This window comes from Heterocephalus glaber, unplaced genomic scaffold (assembly GCF_053883595.1).
Source record: "Heterocephalus glaber isolate CG9 unplaced genomic scaffold, H.glaber_assembly_v1.0 deba00001760, whole genome shotgun sequence".
Lineage (NCBI taxonomy): Eukaryota > Metazoa > Chordata > Mammalia > Rodentia > Bathyergidae > Heterocephalus > Heterocephalus glaber.
In genome coordinates, this window is record NW_028258457.1 from 8,535,582 (window position 1) to 8,550,119 (window position 14,538).

The 14,538-nt window shown below is 53.5% G+C and overlaps 2 protein-coding genes across 4 annotated transcripts; both read right to left on the reverse strand.

The window, feature by feature from the left end:
- Positions 1 to 70: 70 nt before the first annotated feature.
- On the reverse strand, positions 71 to 2,011 carry Icam4 (intercellular adhesion molecule 4 (Landsteiner-Wiener blood group)). Of its 2 annotated transcripts, XM_087201757.1 has the most exons (3): positions 1,429 to 2,011; positions 1,011 to 1,316; positions 71 to 838 (listed from the first exon to the last, which is right to left on the reverse strand). In XM_087201757.1, the coding sequence occupies exons 1-3, from the start codon at positions 2,009 to 2,011 to the stop codon at positions 705 to 707; spliced, it is 1,023 nt and encodes a 340-aa protein (XP_087057883.1). In that variant the 3' UTR covers positions 71 to 704. The 2 variants fall into 2 exon arrangements, with proteins under 2 accessions (XP_087057883.1, XP_021100445.2); XM_021244786.2 differs by having other exon boundaries at positions 71 to 1,316.
- Icam1 (intercellular adhesion molecule 1) lies at positions 2,011 to 13,192 on the reverse strand. 2 transcript variants are annotated; one of them, XM_004865484.3, is made up of 7 exons: positions 13,076 to 13,192; positions 10,678 to 10,950; positions 5,497 to 5,802; positions 4,622 to 4,909; positions 4,181 to 4,435; positions 3,833 to 4,081; positions 2,011 to 3,741 (listed from the first exon to the last, which is right to left on the reverse strand). In XM_004865484.3, exons 1-7 carry the CDS (start codon positions 13,122 to 13,124, stop codon positions 3,527 to 3,529), a joined length of 1,635 nt encoding a protein of 544 aa, XP_004865541.2. In that variant the 5' UTR covers positions 13,125 to 13,192; the 3' UTR covers positions 2,011 to 3,526. The 2 variants fall into 2 exon arrangements, with proteins under 2 accessions (XP_004865541.2, XP_021100652.2); XM_021244993.2 differs by having other exon boundaries at positions 10,678 to 10,947; positions 13,076 to 13,187.
- Between the last annotated feature and the right edge of the window lie 1,346 nt (positions 13,193 to 14,538).

Below are 14,538 nucleotides of genomic sequence, written 5' to 3' on the forward strand. Positions count from 1 at the left end.
CGGAAACCAAGAGACCAACTGTGACTCTTTGGACCCCGTATCTGGACTCCAAGCCTTAACACCCACCCTCTCCATGTGCCCACCTGCCCGGATAACCGCCAGGACGATACGTAGACGCGAGCCTGTGACATCCCACTTGGGCCACCTGACTACCTCTTCCTCGCTGTCACTACGTGGATACCTCCTCGCCCTTGTGATCCCGCTCACTTGTGGCTAAACGTGACCTATGGGGATGCGTTCTTGCTCCCCCGGGGGGCTCCGGAAAGCGCCGGGTCCAGAGTGGAGGTGGAGGTGGAGGTGTGGGCGGGAAAGAAAAGTTAACATCCAGTCGGAGTTGCTGTGTGGCGGCTGCGGACCCAATCAGGAACAACCACACGGAGAACCCGCCCTCTTCGGGCCCAGCGCCTTTCCCGGCCTCTTAGCCCATCTGCACCGCACCGATAAAGCCAGCAGAAAGAGAAGTTTTACTGTACCGGCTGGAAATGCAGAGGGCCTGGGACTCTGGACTCTGGGACGCCTAGTGGGCCTTGAGGGACAAACTCGTCCCGAAGGAGACAAGGAACTGGAGAAAGCAGGGCCCCAAAAGGAGTCTATTTTTTCTTCCGAGGACCGTGAGGCCGGAATACAAAGAATGGCAGTAGAAAGCTTTATTGATCCGAGCAGTTTTTCCTAATTGGAAATCTTTCCAGATTTCTTCCTCTCGCTCAGCCGGCAGAGCACACCCCGGCAGGGCCCATCCTTAGGCACCTGCGCAGGAAGGCGGCCCCCACTGCCAGAAGGATCCCCACGAGGGCCACGGTGGAGGCGGAGGCCAAGACTTTGGACTCAGGGCTCCAATCTGGGAGCAGGAGGTGGAGAATTAGGAATCCAGAGGACGGCCTGACTCCGGTCACACTCTGGTCTGTGCGCCCTCCTGGAGTCATCACACACACACACACACACACACACACACACACACACACACACACACACACACACACCCAAGTTCCCAGGGTCACAGAGTGCCTCACCCAGGGCTGTCAAGATGACGGGCGCCGAGCTGCTGCGCACCACCAGGCCGTCGAGAGTGAGGCGCGCGTGGCAGGTCACGGGCTGCCGGAGGTCGCTGGTCCTGGCGCGAAACGTGTAGGTCAGCGTCACATTGGCCGGATCTAGGTCTTTGAAGCGCTCCAGGCTTTCAAAATAGATGATCCGGCTGCCGTGCCTCAGGGTCACCACCAGGAAGCCCACGGGGAACACGTGCGTCACGTGGCAGCGCAGAGTGTACCGGCCGCCCGCGAGGACGGGTGGCTCCAGAGTCACACTGCGCGGGCGCTCTAAGGCGAGAGGGAGACCCTGAGAAAGGCCCGTGGGCGCCCCCTAGCGGCTGTCAATCACCGCCTCCCTCCTCCCCTTCCCCCGGCTCGCCTGAGTCGCCTGAGTCCTCACTGTAAGCGCTGATCCTGGCGGTGGCCTGGCGCGTTTCTCCCGCGCAGGTGACGAAGCAGCGCACAATGGAGCTCCAGGCCGTCACATTCACCAGCTCGTAGGATACCCAGCCCGGCCCGGTGACCGTGTGGCGGTGCCGCAGCTGAGTGAAAAGGCTGGAGTTCGCCGGCAGGGGGCAGCTAGTGCTGCAGTTCAGCCACACCGAGTGCCCGGGGGCCACTGCCACCAGCTCCGGGTTTAGACGCACCAAGAACGGCACTGAGGCTCTCAAGGGAGCGGGAGAGCTGGGGCTGAGGCTTTGCGACATCTTACCCTGGCGCCTCCACGCGCTCCCACCTACAGGGTAGGCGGTCACTAGCAAAAAGGGCAGCGACAGGAGAAGCAGAGACCCCATGGCAAAGAGACCCCAAGGAGGGGCCTGGCGCCAGGCAGCCAGGGCTGGCTCTGGAGATAAGGAGGCCCCGTAGCTCCGCCTCGGCAGACCCGCCCCGGAGAGGGCCAGGGGCCCCCAGAGAGGGCCCAGGAGTCCCGCATAGGACACCTGCCCTGCTCCCTCCGACCAAGGATGACATTGGGACACCATTGTCAACCATATGCTATTTATTTTTCTGGATGGGGATCTTTCATTTCCACTGCAGTCACAGAAGGTCAGGAAAAGCCCCAGATTTGAACTGGACCCTCAGGGTTGGGCCCAACAGCAGGTTTTTCTTGGGAGAGGAAGTGGGAGGTCAGGGCTGTGGTAGAGGTAGCTAGAAAAAGTTCCACCGGATGTGACCCCTGCCAGCAATCCATGCGAGGTCAAGGCCAGAGCTGCTTTATTGGCTCCAAGGCAAGGCTTCCATTCCAAGGGATTCCATGATTTAACTGCCAACGGGTGCCACCACATTTGGACATGGTCACAGTGTCATTGTGAACGCTGGCAGAAATGCCTGTCGGTTGGGAGGTGGCTCACAGTCCATTGCTGGTTATGGGTAGTAAGGGTTTAATGAGTGGTTGCAGAACATGTACCCATGGCTGGTCCATACAGTGCCTTTGTGCTCAATAGGAAAAACACCCTTTGGGAAGAACACAGCTTGGCCAATAGAGAAATCCTAGACCCGCTCGATATTTTTTGCCAGGCACTCTTGTACAGTGCACAGCCAGCTCAACTGTACCTGCCAACTCTGAATGTGTAATATTAGCTTGCTCAAGAGAGTATGTAAAGGTGCATATATCCAATGATGAATGTCATTCTATTGTACACCTAAAATGTACCAATAAAAGGATATACAAAAAAAAATTAGCTTGCTCTGTGAAAGCAGGAACCTATGTTGACACTGTTCACCATTTTAGCCTTCCTAAAAGGTACTCATTAAATAGCCAATTTGTAAAAAAGTAATAAATATGTCATTGGGAAGAGTTGGGGAGAATCAATAGACAGCAGTACCAGAACTGGCATCTTTCAGAGGTAATGTGGGTATGAGTGTTTCAGTGCAGCATGTGTCTGGTGGGCGACTTCCTTCTTAGGGCTGTGGGGCCTTGCCACATGCAATAGGGAGTGAGTTTCCCTATTTCCTGGCTGTAGGTCTGCAAAGCCACAGCTTTGTGTCTCTGTCACTATCCCTGTGTCCAGGCCAGACTTCCACATCCATCAGAGACACACCCAAGTCTTTTTGTTTTGAGACAGGGTCTCAAAATGTGGTTCAGGGTCACTAGTGTGGTTTGAGGATGGGGGTTTAGCTCAGTGGCACAGTGCCTGCCTGGCAAGCACACGATCCTGAGTTGTATTCTCAGTACAAAAAAAAAAAGTTAAAACTAGTGTGGTTTGAATTCACTGTGTAGCCCAGGCTAGCCTCAAACTCAACTCGTTGATCCTCCTGCCTCAGCCTCCTGAGTGCTGGGATGACAGACATGCACCACCACCCCCAACCTCATGTCCAAATCTTCTTCCTCCTTTTGGCTCAGTCCTGTGGCCACAGGTCAGGTATGCAACCCTGAGGTCCTATACATGCAGACACCAGAACCCCGAATGCAATGTGTACCCCAAGGCCACCATCCTGTCCTGCCACCCTAGAAAGTGCATGTAGCTAAGTGACCTGAGTCCACCATTCTGTTCGGTTCAGCACTGCTGCATCTGGGAGGAGGCCAGCTCTGGGTGGGCTGGGGCAGGCTCACCCAGGCCGTTTAGATTCAAGGCTTCTTCGGCTGCCTTTTGGAGCTTGTACTTCCTGATTTTCCGCTGTCGGTTATAGAAGTACATGGTTAAGGCCACAGAGCTCACGATGGCTGCTATGGCCAACAGCACAACGATGATGACCATGTTTCTCGGCTTGTCTGTGGGAGGATAGGGGGAGGGGGAGGCTTGAGCAGGGCCCACTGCCCGAGTCCCCACCCGGCTCCACACGCTGGCCACACTGGTACTCACAGAGAACTGTCACCAGCACCTCCCGGCTGGCCTCCCCGCGCCAGCTCACAGCACGGCACACGTAGGTTCCCTCAAGCTCCCGCTTGACAGGCCTCAGGTGCCCGATGGGCAGCGAAGTGTTGTCACCCTTGCGGTGACACTGGAGCTGGGGGGACGGGTTCCCCCAGGCCTGACACCTCAGGGTCTGCTCGGACCCCTCTGGCCAGGTCCAGTTCCCCGGGCAATCGCTCTCGTCTAATCTGGGGCCATCTGGAGAAACACCAGGAGGGGGACAGAGGTCAGGGTGGCTCGGGAGCCTTAGGGGTTGGCCCTCAGGGCACGGGGCTCAGAGTCAGCGATGCCACTCACACAGGACGGTGAGCTCCTGGGTCCGGTTCTTGTACAGCACCTGCCCGGCCACTTCCAGAGCCACAGAGCAGGAGAAGCGGCGGCCGTTATCCGCAGCGCTGGCGTTCAGCAGCAACTGGGACTTCTGGGGCAGTGGCTGGGCTGGGGCGCCACTCAGCGTCACCATGGCTCCAGGGTGAGCCTCGCACTGCACCATCACCAGGTCCCCTTCAGAGGCCTCGGTCGCGCTCAGCATCAGGATGGGTTCTGGAAAGCCTGGGGCGGGGGGATACATGAGCCCCGCCCCTAACGACCCCCCCCCCGCCCAGAGGCCACACCCACCGATAGCCCCGCCCACACCTATTTAACTCTAGATAGGTTCTTGCGGCTCAGGAAAGCCTGTGGGCGGGGCTATGGTGACCAGAGCCCGGAAACCCATGCCCACCAATCACCCAGTCTTACTGTAGACGGTCAGGTTCCTCCAGGACTCCAGACTCCGGTTCCCCAGCAGGACTGCACACACCAGCCGCTGGTCGCCCTCCTCCTGCGCGGTCACTTCCAGCGAGGCCGTGGCGGACAGGGAGTCTTTGCCGTACGTGACTGTGGCGCTCAGCCTCCGGTCCCCCAGCGCCAGGTGGACCTGGGCCTCCAAGGCAGGAAACAGCCCATCCAGAGAGCAGGTGACGGGCTGCCACGTGCCGGCCTCCAGGACCCGGGGGGTGTCAAATGCCGGGGGAGTTGCTGGCAGGACTGGGGAGAGAGGGTGGGCGTGAACACAGAGGAAGGGACTCCCCGAGTCCTTCTCTGCCACATTTTCATCCTCCCACCTGGAAATTCTCTTCCAAGGAAACTCTGGCTTTGGTCACCCCTGCCTTTTTACATTTAATGTTACTAGTATTATTATTTTTGGAGGGGTTACTGGGTATTGAACTCAGAGCATTCACACTGAGCTACATCCCCGGACTTTTTATTATTATTATTATTATTATTATTATTATTATTATTTAAATGTTGAGACAAAGTCTTGGTAAATTCCCTAGGATGGGCTTGAACATGAGATCCTCCCGCCTCAGCCTCCCAGCATGCTGGGATTACAGGTGTGCACCAACACACTTCACTCACCAGCCTTAAGACTCCCTTAGCCAGGGCCACTGCCATCTTGGAAGGTACTGTGGCCACGGTCACCTCCATTGCCAGAACATCCCACTTCTGACACCAAAGAATGTTCTTTCTAGAGTCTCTGCAGTCTCTACCACCCGCTTCTGGGCACCCCATAGCCAGGGGACCCCTCTTCCCCAGGAGCCCCTCCCTCTGAGCCCACTTCCCCAGTGCCTCACCGAATGTCCGAAGCTGTCTGGTGGCTGACTTGTTCAGGAACAGCCCCAGACCCTCGGCTTGCAGGTCCAGCTCCGTGCGGCATGAGAAGTTGGCACCGTGGTCGCCTCTGCCCACTGGCACGGTGGCCATGACTTCCGTGGGCTCCCCGATCACCGGCTGCCGGCTCAGCTCCTCCTCGTTCCGGAGCAGCACCGCGGTGAGCCTGTTCCGGGGCGCCCCACCCACCACGAGGCAGCGCAGGGTGAGGTCCTGGCCCGAGGGCTGCCAGGGTGGCAGGGGGCTCAGCTCCACCTCCTCCGGAAACACTGCAGCGACACAGGGCACAGGGAGTGTCCTTTAAATTGGATGCCACCTCCAGCCAAAGACAGGCCACACCTCGCTGCACTGTCCCCTCCAAACACGCCCAGCCACCTAAGCAGACAGGAATGGCAAGAACTCAGGGAAACCTGGAAAAGTGATCTAAGGGTGGGGAACATTCTTGATTCATGGTGGCAGTGGCTGAGAAGTGGAAAAGAATTTGTAAAGCTGTTACCTGGGCACCTGGTCAAAGAAGTAGAGTAAATTGAAGCAGCTCAATGGCTAGACATTGCTTTTGTTATTTGGTTTGTTTGTTTTTTGGTACCGGGGATTGAACTTGGGTCCTTCCTTCCACTTGTGCAGCAGGCAGCGAAGCCACTGAGCTAAATCCCCAGCCCTGTTTTTTGGTTTTTTGAAACAGGGTCTCACTATGTGGCCCAGGCTGGCCTAGAACTCCAGGTGATCCTCCTGGCTCAGACTCCCAATTGCTGGGCTCACAGGCATGTGGACCATGCCCAGCTAGAGATTGTTTAAAAAAAGACTCTTGATAGGTTGGGGGTGCAGCTCAGTGGTGATCACTTGCCTGGCATGTTGGAGGCCCTGGGTTCCATGCCAGGACAAAAAAACAAAAAAGCAAATAAAATAAGACTATTGGGCTGGGGATTTAGTTCAGTGGTTTTGACGCCTGCTGCGCAAGCAGAAGGAAGGACCCGAGTTCAATCCCCAGTACCAATAAATAAATAAATAAATAAATAAATAAATAAACAAATAAATAAAAATAAGACTACTGCTGTACCTTCTCAACTTTATTTTTTCTCCTTTTTTTTTTGGTACCAGGGATTGAACTCAGGATCTTGCACTTGCGAGGCAGGCCCAGTGCCACTGAACTAACTCTCTGGCCCTTATTTTTTTTCTCCATTTTGAAGAGCTTTTTGGTTTTAGGTGTTTTTTGGGGTTTTTTTTTTTTTGAGACAGGGTCTCACTGTGTGTTCTAGGATGGCCAGGAACTCTTGGGAATCCTCCTGCCTCAGCCTCCTGAGTGCTAGGATTATAGGTGTGCACTACCACACCCAGTTCATCAGGAGCCTAAAGTTTAAAAAACTTATTTTTAAAGAAATTTATCTTTTTTTTTGGTACTGGGGATCAAACTCAGGACCTTGTGCTTGTGAGGCAGGTGGTAGCATCACTGAGCTAAATCCCCAGCCCCCAAAATTTATCTCTTTGTGGTGCTGGGGATGGAATCTAGGGCCTCACCCATGCTAGGTTAGTGCTCTATGGCTGAGCTATTCTGGCTCCAGGAGCCTGATTTTCAGCAAAAGAAGTAACAGAATGTATAGAATGTGCCTCATGACCCCTTCTGTGTTAAAAAATGGAAAACTGAAACTGAACATCTCTTGACTACACAACAAACAGGCCACAATCCCATTCTGTGGGAGGGAACAGAATTCCAAGCTCCGAACCAGATATGGTAGTGCATGCTTGTCATCCTAGCACTCTGGGAGGCTGAGGCAGGAGGATCACTGTGAGTTAGAGGCCAGCCTGGCTACATAATGAGTTCAAGGCCTCTGGCTTTCCAGGCAGGGGATGTGATGACCCTCCCACACTCCCTAATCCCTCTGTGAGGCCCTGAAATGTTCCCTGGCAATGCTGTGAAAGTTTGGGAGCCAGGCTGGCATGGGTTGAATTCCCAGCCTCTAGTGCTTCTTTGCTGTGGGGCATGGTTGAGTGATTTTGCCTCAGTTTCTCAAGCTGTAAAATGGGCTACTGGAGATGGAATATTACTCATCCACTTAACAGGCTGTGACTATAAATGGACAGGAAGTTTCTTTTTAAGGTGATAAAAAAGTTCTAAAATTAGATAGCAGTGGTGGTTGTCTGACTGCATAAATACATTAAAACATTCATCAAATTGTGTTCTTAAGAGATTATTTTTTTTGGTAGTTCAAGCTGGCCTTGAATGTACTTCATAGCCCAGGCCAGCCTGGCAATCCTCCTGCCTCAGCCTCCTGAATGCAGGGATGCTCCACCACACGTGGCCTTATTTTTAATTTTTGAGACAGGGTCTTTCTAAGTTGCTAAATTGCCCAGGTTAGACTTGAACTTGGGATCCTCTTGTCTCAGCCTCCCAGGGGCCAGAATTACAGGCAAGCACCATCATACCCAGATTTTTTTTTCAGATTTTTAAATTTATTTTTATTTTTCTCAGTCCTGAGGAAGCACAGACCCTTGTGTGTGCTAGGCAAGTGCTCTACCTCTGACCCACAATCTCAGCCCCCAAAGGGATGAATTTTGTGGTGTGTAAATTATATCTCAGTAAAGCTATTTAAAAAGTAGCCAGGGCTGGGGATTTAGCTCAGTGGTTCTGCTGCCTCTCTCGCAAGTGCAAGGACCCAAGTTTGATCCCCGGTACCAAAAAAAAAAAAGTTAAACAAAAAGTAGCCAAAAGATTGGGAAAAAACTCAGCAGCCCAGCACTTAGCTCTAAGCACCTTCTGCAAATCCAACTTGCAGAATTTGAGGCCCCCTCAAACCTCAACCTCTAAATAGAACCAGCTGTAGCCAGAGACCAGCTCCCTCCTTTAGGACAGGAGCTGGGTGGGCGTGCGGTTTGCCTTCATCTCCTCCCACAGATCTTTGTCGCTGGCCTGGTCACCCCATTCTTAAAATATTTATCTGGCCCTCACCTCTGAGACATGTTCAACTGGTTCCTAGGCTTCCTGGAAGTCCAGCCTAAGGCTGTCTAGATCCCTGGCCTGTTCACAAAGCTGCCATGGCTCCCTATTACCCTGAGGAGAAGGCCCAGCTCTGAGCCTCCAGCCTCACCAATTTGTTAATGTACAATTCCTCCTGTGCACCCAACCATCAGCATATTTTCCTACTCCAAATTTTTGCATATGCTTTTTCTCTACCCAGAATGCTCATCACCACCAACTCCTACACATCTGTCAAACTGTCAATGTCCACCTAGTAGTCACCTTCCCTATGAATTATATCTCTGACCTTTCTGGAAAAGGTTCGGCTCTCTTTACACTGAGAGTGGAGCAGGACCCTTGGACACCTGCCCCTCCCCAGGTTACTGTGAGCCAGCCATCTGCTCCATGTCACAGAGTGGGGGAAACTAAAGCAAAGTGGAGGAGCCAGCACCACAGAGGTAGAAATTTGACTCCGATCGGGAGTGTTAGGGTCTTGACTATCAGTCAGAGAGGCAGGAAATCTTCATAACAGACTTCTCTGGGGTTTTCAGAAGCCACCAGGAATGTCTGGGACTTCTCTGCCTGGGCCATCAATGGTGGATACATCTAAAAATCAGCTGCCATGCCAAGGTCTGCCTGAAGGCTTGGGTCCCAAAGCCTGCTGGTTGCCCAGGTGTTTGTACTGGGGATGGAATCAGGGGCCTTTGCACTGAGCCACATCCCAGCTCTTTCTATTATTAGTTTAAAGAAATTTTTTGGGGGGGTACTAGGGATCAAACTCAGGACCATGCACTTGTGAGGCAGGTGACGGCACCACTGAGCTAAATCCCCGGCCCATTAGTTTTTTAAATTTTGAGACCGTGTCTCACTAAGTTGCCCAGGCTGATCTTAGACTTGGAGTCCTCCTGCCTCAGCCTCCCAAGGGCCAGGATTACAGGTGAGGCGTGCACCCCATACCTGCTCAGGGCTTCATTGGGCAGACAGACAACCCCCTCCTGCCCCTGGCACCTGCTAACACAGAAGCAGCATGCCACTCATGCTTGGCATACTTTACTTTTTTTCAATTTCCGGTATACCTCGGAGCACCTCACTTCCCACACACAGGCGCTTCTACACAGTGCGACATTCTGCGGATGGCCAGACAGCCCTTTGTCTCCCCAGCCCTTCTCACTGTAGTGCTCTGCAAACATGCTCTTCAATACAGGCCTAGTATAGGTTATGGATATAGCTCAGTGGTAGGGTGCTTGCCTAGCATGCACAAGGCTCCAGGTTTGATACCGAGGACAGCTTAATAAGTAAAATAAAAATAAAAACCCCCAGCTTCCCTTCAGTTCCTTTGTGGGAATGACCCAGGTAGGACTGATTCCCAGGGCTGTAACTTTATGCCACAGAACACTTGCATATGTCACTTGGAGAGCTGACCCTGCCCCAGCATAGTTGTTCGTAGTTGTTGGTGTCTCTCTCTCTCTCTCTCTCTCTCTCTCTCTCTCTCTCTCTCTCTCTCTCTCTCTCTCGTACCGGGGATCAAACTTGGGACCTTGTGCTTGCAAGGCAGGAGGTGAAACTAATGAGCTAAATCCCCAGCCCTTTTTGTTTGGTTTTTATTTTTGTTTTTTGAGACAAAGTCTCGCTTTGTAGTTCAGGCTCACTTTGTAGCCCAGGCTGGCCTCGAACTCCCAGTGACCCTCCTTCCTCAGACTCCCAAGGGCTGGGATCACAGGTGTGCGCCACTATTCAATTCTCTTGATTGTTGCCAATATGTGAAAAATGTCATCTTGGGGCTAGTGTTAATTTGTATCTTTTTTTCTGGTACCGGGGACAGACCCAGGAGTACTCTACCATGGAGCTACATTCCCAGCCCTGTGTTTTTCTTTTTCTCATTTATTTAGAGACAGGGTCTCGTTATGTGTTTCAGCCAGGCTGGACTTGAACTCACTATGTAGTCCAGGCTGGCCTCAAACTGGTGGCGATCCTCCTGCCTCAGCATCCCAAGATCTGGGATGACAGATGTGTACCACATACCTGGTGCATCTTTCATTTTTAAAACATAGGACCCAGGGCTATGTTACAGTAGAGGCACAGGGTGGGAGGGTAGCTTGCCAGTAAAGTGTGTGCCTGGCACACACGAGGCACGAGGCCTGGGTTCCACCCACCCATCTCCCGGGGCCGACACCCTGCCACAGCTACTCACCATACACGGTGAGGGAGACCCTAGCGGTCCCCTGGTGCCCGGGGCCACAGCTCAGGTAGCAGATCGGACTGCTGTCTTTGTCAACACCGCTCAGATTGAACAGCCTCCAGTTGGTCCCGTAGTCCACTAAGACTTTGGAGAAGTCAGTCTCCAGGCCCAGCTCAGAATCCTTCCGGTCACAGACCAAGAAACTGCAGTTCACCTGGATGGAGCCTCCCTGAGCCAGCGTGGCTTCCCGGGGAGATGCAGACACCTCCAGGTCACCGGCCACTGCTGGGAGGGAAGCGAGAGGAGGGGCAGGGTCAGTCACATTGGCAGCGGTGTGTGGCACTGAGCCCCAGCCTGAGCTGGCCCAGGGCAGCAGGCCTTGACCCAGGCAGAGCTCAGCCTGGAGCGTGGCAGAAGAAATCCTCATGCATAAACAAGATAATTACTAACGGATGTGAAGCGCTCTGACTAAAACAAAACAGGATGATAAACTCAGAATATCTTGGTGACAGATTTTTTTTTTCAGGATTGGGAATTGAACCCAGGGCCTTTGCACTGAGCTCCATCTCAAGCCCTTTTTATTTTTTATTTGAGACAGGGTCTTACTAAGTCGCTAAGTTGCCTGAGCTGGACTCAAATTTTTGATCCTCCTGCCTCAGCCTCCCAGAGAGCCAAGATGGCGGATGTGGCCAGCCCTGCCCAACTCTTTGGGGACAGATCTGAGTAGAGCTGTGAATGACAAGAAAGGACTGGTGAGTTGGAGAAAAGAGAATTCCTGGAAAAGGGAGGAGAAAGTGTCAAGGTCCTCAGGCAGGGTGTCTGGAGCTGCCAGAGAGTGAGTAATAAGAAGTCACTAAGCTCCCGTGGGCAGGCGGGCAGGCACCATAGGAAGCTGATCTTTATGGCTGGCGGTGTAGCTCATCGATGTTGTGGTTCCTCAGCATGGAAAAAATAAAGTGTGTTCTATATTTTAAGGGCAATGGGGCACCACGGGAGAATTTGGGCAGTGCCCTCCTCTTTGCTAGGAGGCCCAGGGTGGGGCAGGAATCAGGCTGGTTCCCCACTCCCTGGGACCCATTGTTTTCCCTTTCTGGGGCTCCATTTCCCCATCTGTAAGGGCGGTCAGTATAGTCACCCCACCCCCTGCTATTTCAGGTAATGGCACAGGGCAGGTAGCAAATGTCTGTTCTGTGGGCAAGAAGGAAGATTATTAGATTAGATTTCAGAATCTACTGCTTCCAGAGTTAAAAAAAAAAAAATAGTCTAAGTCAAAGGGTGGTGGCCTGGGAAGGCTGAGGCAGGGGGATTGCTTGAGCCCAGGAGTTTGAGACCAGCCTGAGCAACATAGCAAGATGCTGGTCTCCAAATACTATGAAGAAAACTACTAAGCCACCCTCCCCCGACAGAGATTCCGGTCCGCAGCTTAGCTGTATGGGGTGGAGATCTATGACCCTCGTGACCACAAGTTCCCTGCATGTAATTCTGGAATTATTCCCATTTCACAGAAGGAAACCTGGAGCCCAGGAGTGGGCTAGTTACTGAATTGGAAGGCAGGGGTCTGGGGATGTCAGTCCAGAGTAGAATCCTTGGTTGCCATGGTAATGGAGACGTTTACTTCCCACTCTCCGGAGTGGAACCTCTGCCCCCCCTCTTTCCCAGCTCAGGGCTCTTGTGGGACTGGAGAGTTGGGGGTGGCTGGGACAGCCCACGTCTCAGCTTTCAGCCCCTGAGTAAGAAGTTTCTGGAATTCCCCTCAGCAGAAGTAGCTGGGACTTCCCCAGGGACAGAAGATGAGGAACAGAATACCTGCTCAGGGATGGGGGGCTCCTCGATCTTCACCAGCTCGGGCAAGCTGGGACAAATTCCCACACCACCTGACCTTTTCCGGGGGCCAGAGGCTGTGTCACCACCACAGAGAGCTTTTGAGGTGGCCGCTACAGCGTTCCCGTTTTACAGCAGAGAAACTGACCTCCCCCTCAGTGCCTTCTGTAACCCACGGAGGCCACTGAGGCAGCTGGTGCCTTTCAACCTGTCACGCCAGTCTCATCTAAACAGCTAAATACTAAACAGCTGCCTAAGGGAGGATGGCCTGCTAGGAGGGAAGGGCAGTGGAGGCTGGGAAGCTCGGATGCTCATAGTCCCAGTAATCCCTGCCCTCCGGAGGCTGAGGCAGGAGGATTGTGGCAAGTTTGAGGCTAGCCTGGGCTGCCAAGTGAAACCCTGTCTCCAAAAATTAAAAAAAAAAAAAAAAGAGTCGTCTGTTGTCCAGATGCTCATGGCTCAACTAAAAAAAAGAATGGTCCAATCGCCCCATGAACTGCTGCCTAAGCACGACAGCCCCTCAGACCCACGCGCCCGGGGGCGCAGCCTCCATCCGAGGAGGTGGCCCCCGCCTGCGACTGCGACTCACCTGGGAGGACGGTGCCCAGCAGGGCGAGCAGCACGGGCAGCGCAACCATCGCCAGCGAGGCGGAGCGCGGACGGCAGCGGGACCTGGCTCGGGACCTGGCTCGGGACCTGGCTCGGCGCAACTGGGGAGCAGAGTGCGCGCGGTCTTTTATACCAGCTGGCTAGCGGACCGAGGGGCGGCGCTGCCGCTTTCCCGGAAACCTCATGCCTTCCCCTCCCGAACAAGGACTCTGGCATTTCCTGACCGAGGGTGCCCGGTGAGCGAGGTGGTCCTGCCTTGCTGGCCCGGGCGCCCCGGAATTTCCCAGCTGAAGCAATGGGGTGGGGGCTGAGGGAGGGGGACCATGGCCTGCTCCGGGCCACCGGACGTCTCCTCCCTGGCCTGGGTGACCGTGATTTACCGTTTACCCTGCTCACTGCTCCAGCCCACTCTGCGGGGCAATCGGGGTGGTCACTGAGTCCATTTCACAAAAGGGTAAACTGAGGCTCTGAGCTGCAAAGGGATCTGAATCCAAATCTTTTGGTTTTGGTTTTAGGTTTTTGTTTTTGTGTACTGGGGATCAAACTCAAGATCTTGCGCTTGTGAGGCAGGCACGGTGCCACTGAGCTAAATCCCTGCCCCTGTTTTGTTTTGTTTTTTGAGGCAGGGTCTCCCTTTGTAGTTCAGGTTGGTCCTGAACTCAGCATGTAGCCCAGGGTGACCTTGAACTCTCCGAGATCCTCTTGCTTCAGCCTCTCCAGTCATGGGATTACAGGCATGTCCCGCCATGACTGGCTTTTAGTTTTTTTGGTTTTTGGTACTGGGGATTGAACTTGGGACCTTGAGCTTGCAAGGCAGGCAGTGGTACCACTGAGCTAAATCTTGGCCCCTGTTTTTAGTTTTTTGTTGTTTCTTGTTTGTGGTACTGGGGATCAAACTGGGGACCTTGCACTTGCAAGGTAGGCGGCAGAACCACTGAGCTAAATCCCTGGCTGCCTGTTTTTAGTTTTTTTTTCCCCCACCTGTTTTTAGGTTTTGGGGGGGAGTTTTGGTGCCATGGATCGAATTTGGGTCCTTGCACTTGCGAAGCAGGCAGCAAAAACACTGAGCTAAATCCCCGGCCCTGTTTTTAGTTTTTGATGCAGGATTCTCACTGTGTAGTTCAGGCTGGCCCTGAACTATGTAACCCAGGGTGACCTTGAACTCTCCAAGATCTTGCCTCAGCCTCTCCAGTCATGGAATTACAGGCATGCACCACCATGCCTGGCTGTTTTTAGGTTTTGGGGGGGTTTTTTGGTACTGGGGATCAAACTTGGGACCTTGCGCTTGCTTTTTTTTGTTTTGTTTTTTTGGTACTGGGGATCAAACTCGGGTCCTTGCACTTTTGGTGCAGGCAGTGGCACCACTGAGCTAAATCCTGACCGCTGTTTTTAGTTTTTGACAGAGGGCTCCCTCTGTGTAGTTCAGGCTGGCCCTGAACTCAC